This window comes from Nematolebias whitei, chromosome 13 (genome assembly GCF_014905685.2).
Source record: "Nematolebias whitei isolate Nwh7 chromosome 13, NemWhi1, whole genome shotgun sequence".
In the NCBI taxonomy this organism is placed as follows: domain Eukaryota; kingdom Metazoa; phylum Chordata; class Actinopteri; order Cyprinodontiformes; family Rivulidae; genus Nematolebias; species Nematolebias whitei.
The window spans coordinates 24832435-24836847 of NC_056510.1; the positions used below are offsets into that span (position 1 = coordinate 24832435).

At 37.1% G+C, this 4413-nt stretch overlaps 1 protein-coding gene across 1 annotated transcript in view; it reads left to right on the plus strand.

The window, feature by feature from the left end:
- LOC119418889 (cholecystokinin receptor) overlaps window positions 1-4413 on the plus strand; it is a 54498-nt gene that overhangs the window by 46298 nt on the left and 3787 nt on the right. Inside the window, exons 3-4 of the mRNA XM_037686182.1 lie at window positions 1741-2002; window positions 3016-3143. Coding sequence (XP_037542110.1) covers window positions 1741-2002; window positions 3016-3143 — 390 coding nt within the window. The remainder of the gene's footprint in view (window positions 1-1740; window positions 2003-3015; window positions 3144-4413) is intronic.

Genomic DNA, 4413 nt, shown 5'->3' on the forward strand with positions numbered 1-4413 from the left:
AATAATAATAATAATAATAATAATAATAATAATAATAATAATAATAATAATAATAATAATAATAATAATAATAATAATAGTGATTTAATGGTTGTACTAAAGTATGGCAATTATTAATGGTAAAAAAAAATTGTGCTATAAACTGTAAAACTTTAGTGACAGGTTCTGGCAAACTTGTTCTGTGCAAGTCATAAAGAGCTAAAAGAGCACAACATAGTTGAAATTAGCAGAACAGTACCTGTAAGTAGCAGAAAGGGCACCACAAAGAGAAATTATCAGAAAGAGGCTGAAGATGAAAAGAGAACTAAAAGCTGAAACGACCGGTAGCTGAAAAATAACCAAATAAAGCTTAAATTAGGAGAAAATTGCTCAAAAGTAACAGAGTCAGAGATTCTTTATTGTCATTCGCACCTCATGTGGTACATGTGGTGGAGCAAAATTATGTACACAGGGTCCCAGTTACATCCAACAATAAAATGAATAAGAAAAACAGTAATAACATCTAAGATATGAACTAAGAAAAACATCAACTAAATATACACTAAGCACTCATAACATAAAAACATTGAACATCAGCACAAACATGAACATGAATCTGTGTGAGTGGATGTACACGCATGAACACATCAACATTGAAACAGATCAGCAGCAACATGAACCAGATCAGCAGCAACATGACGTGATTTTCACAGTGATTATTCTGGTTAGAGATTCATGGGTCTAACAGCCTCAGGGTAGAAGCTGTTCCTCAGTCTAGTGGTTCTAGAGACAGAGAAAACAGCCGAAATTACCAAAAAGAAGCAGAAATTAGCAGGAAAGAAAAAGTAAAAAAAAGGTTAAAAAGCTGAAAAAAGTTAAAAACCTGAAATTAGTAGAAAGAAGCTGAATAAGATGCATCAACAAGATGAAAATAGCAGAACCAGGACAAAAGGTAAAATGAGCAAATAAAAAAAAAGTTGTAAACAGCCCAAAATGCTTGAATTACAGTAAGAGAGCACCATTCATTTACGAGGAAAAAATGTCAGAACATGCTAAATATTTCAAAAACTAAAATTTGTACAAATACCAACAGTCAGAGCAAGAATGTACTTAATGAGCTGAATGCTTTTATTTGTGAGTTTCTCAAAAATCTCTAAAACTGTGGAACAAGTTATGTACCACAAAACATGGAAGAATAATAAACAGATCTTAATAGTGTGAATGCTTATGAAGTATTGACACAATTAGAGTAAAAGGAGGATTAAGTAAAGAACCTATGAAAGACATAAACTAACATTAATACATATTACATTTTAAGCTTAGACAAAACAGAGCTGGATTCTCATTCAGCCCACTCCACTCTTACCCCTCCACCACACATATATAAGGTTTATATTGTCACCGAGGACATGAATACAAGAGGTAAAGAGTAATTTCCTGTCTTGTGCAGTGAGGGTAGATATGGTTGATCATATCACTGGCCAAGGCCAATGTTATTTCCTTTACCATAAAATCCAGATAAGTATTTCTACTTTTTCACCTCACACTAAATTTTTTTTCAGGCACGGCCTCCTGTTTTGTTTTGTTGAAAGATATTATTTCTACATTGACAGACAATTTTTTTACACTTTAATATTCACCATACTCTGTTCTGTCCTGTACTTACATTTATTTTTTTTTTACAATATCCTAATAACATGAAAATTAGAAGATTTCTGAGCTGTAACATATTTACTTAGCTTCTGTTTTGTTCTCTTTCAGGCATATCAGTCAGCATCTCTACATTCAGCCTGGTTGCCATAGCTATTGAGCGCTACAGTGCCATTTGTAATCCCCTGAAGTCTCGGGTGTGGCAGACTCGTTCCCATGCCTACCGTGTCATCGCAGCTACATGGGTGCTGGCCTTTATCATCATGATCCCCTATCCAGTCATCAGTAACCTGGAGTCTTTTCGGCGCCCTGACAACACCACTGCACACCAGTGTCGCCACAAGTGGCCTGTCGCGACTGCAGAGCAGACCTGGTGAGAGATTTGGTTCAAGTTAGTTTATCAATAACAAGTTTCACACTACATGTACAATAATACTGTCAGTGCCAAACATAATCACTCTGCATTCCCGGTAAAATAAACCTGTTTAACAGGTTACAACAAAGTCCATGCTCAATAATCCAGGTATACAATCCAACATTAACAGGTTATGCAGATTTAACGCATTTGCCAAGAAATGTGTGTCAAAACACATGCCTATCTGTAAAAACTCTTTTTTATGACATCTGTTTTGTTATGATGGTGGGAAAAGAAAAAATGTGATGGTGACAGGACCAGTAAATCAAGAATGTTTAATAACAGGACAACTGAAACGTCACAAAGACAAAAACTATAGGATCTGACGAATGGTAATAAAAAAGCAAGAAATGTATTTATATCATGAGAAGTCAACAACTAACTTATTGCAGGTTTGACGATTAGAAACAAGTACAGGAGCTAAAGGAAAGCAAAATCATAATCTGACAGAAACAAACTCAGAAAGACAGTGAGACAACAAGAATACAAAACTTAATCAACTGTAGATTGAAGAATACATTTAGTCTTTTTTGCATTTTCACAATGTAAAACAATAAATAATGTTGGCATTACAAGAACTAATTCACATGAATACATAAATCATAAAACTCAACTGAACCAGATTCAGAAACAGTAACAGCCAGTTGACATTCATGTAATCAACTAAAATTAAGTAAAGTGACTAATCTAAACTACGTCTGCGCATCAGCAGTCAGTCACTTACAGGAAAAAACACGTGAGCGTCCTATGTGGAAATCACGTTTTTACCTGTGGAGACATGATAAGTTAGCATGGGACATAATATACGTAAAACATATTACACCACACAACCTTGTTTGGAACAAATAACACATGAATGTCATATATGGAAAATAACATATTTACATGAAAACTTGTATCTGTGGGTTTATCTTCATTTACTCACTTGTCCATCAGGATATTCTACAATCTATGTCATATGTCTCTTTTAGGTATGTTCTACTCCTGCTTGCACTGTTCGCCATTCCAGGAGTGGTGATGATTGTTGCCTATGGACTGATCTCCAGGGAACTTTATCGAGGCATTCAATTTGAAATGGGACACAAAAAAGACTCCACCGGTGAGGCCATCTATACAGGTGCTGGTGGTGGTAGTGAGTTTGTGCATGTGTGTGTGTGTGTGTTGGGGTGTGTGGTCATTGTTGTGGGATGTGGAGTCTTGAAGGAAAGGCAGGGTAACACAATTACCATATCCCTCTAGTGAGTTTGCTCATTGTGCAGAGGAGGATCCAAAAGAATAACAATATTGGGAGGTGGGTTGGGTGGTAGGGTGCGTGGTTAAATATTTAAGTGGCTAAGATGAATGTCACACCACAGGTCTTAATGCTCTGAATGCTCTGATCTGATATTTTATTTTTGCATGGTCATTCACATTATCGTGGCAGTACAACCTCCAACTTCAGTAGGAACTTCAACAAAGTTAAGTCGGGTCCTCTGGATGTTTTCTTTTTTTGGTTGTTGTTGAAACTTTTCATCCTTCATCCCAAGGACTTCATCAATCCGAGGAGCCACAACAAACTCAGTACCACAATCAGCTCAGTCACTAGTGAGCCAACCTTGATGGTGATCAGCAGGGCTTAATTTGTAAACAGATTGATGCCGGAACAGTGGGCAGACCAGGGGTGGGGGGTACGTGTGTGTGTGTGTGTTGTGGGGGATTCCGTGGGTCCTCTCAGAAAATTTTGAATAACAGAGATGCCATTTCCTTCATTTTGGTGTATTTTAACGGGTTGTTATACATCAACAATTACCCATATTTGTAGACACTTCATAAAATTATATTTTGGAGAAGAACAGCAGGTTGTGTGTGAATGAGCAGCTCCGATTCTGTCAGGTGTCCTACCCCCCCCCCCCCCCCCTCACTTCACCGTTCTGAGCTGAACTCTTCTCCACTGAATTCAATGTTGCTCCTGCTCTAATCTCGAGGCACCGTTTTGAAGCAACTGAAGGATTCTCGGTTGTCGAACAATCCATCCATCCATCCATTTTTTTAACTAAAATAAATTGGACTGTCTTTTCGACATTTTGATCGCTGTTGTTATTTTTGACAAATTAGCGCCGTTGTTTTGAAACGTAATGTGAATAACACATCAAAGATTTCTTTTTGTATTCATTTATTGTTTACAGTAATCTTTTTAAAAATGTATTATGTCTGAAATGTAGCAGGAGTTCAGACACCTGTTGATGTTGTGCACGTGCTGTGTAGAGCTGTCTGGATACGCTGTGCGTAATGTGCACTGTCCACAGGGCATTTATTTATTCTGTTGAATAAATTATCGTTTCTGGTTCGGGGGTCTGAGAGGAGAGGAGAGGGGGTATTTTTCAGTGTGC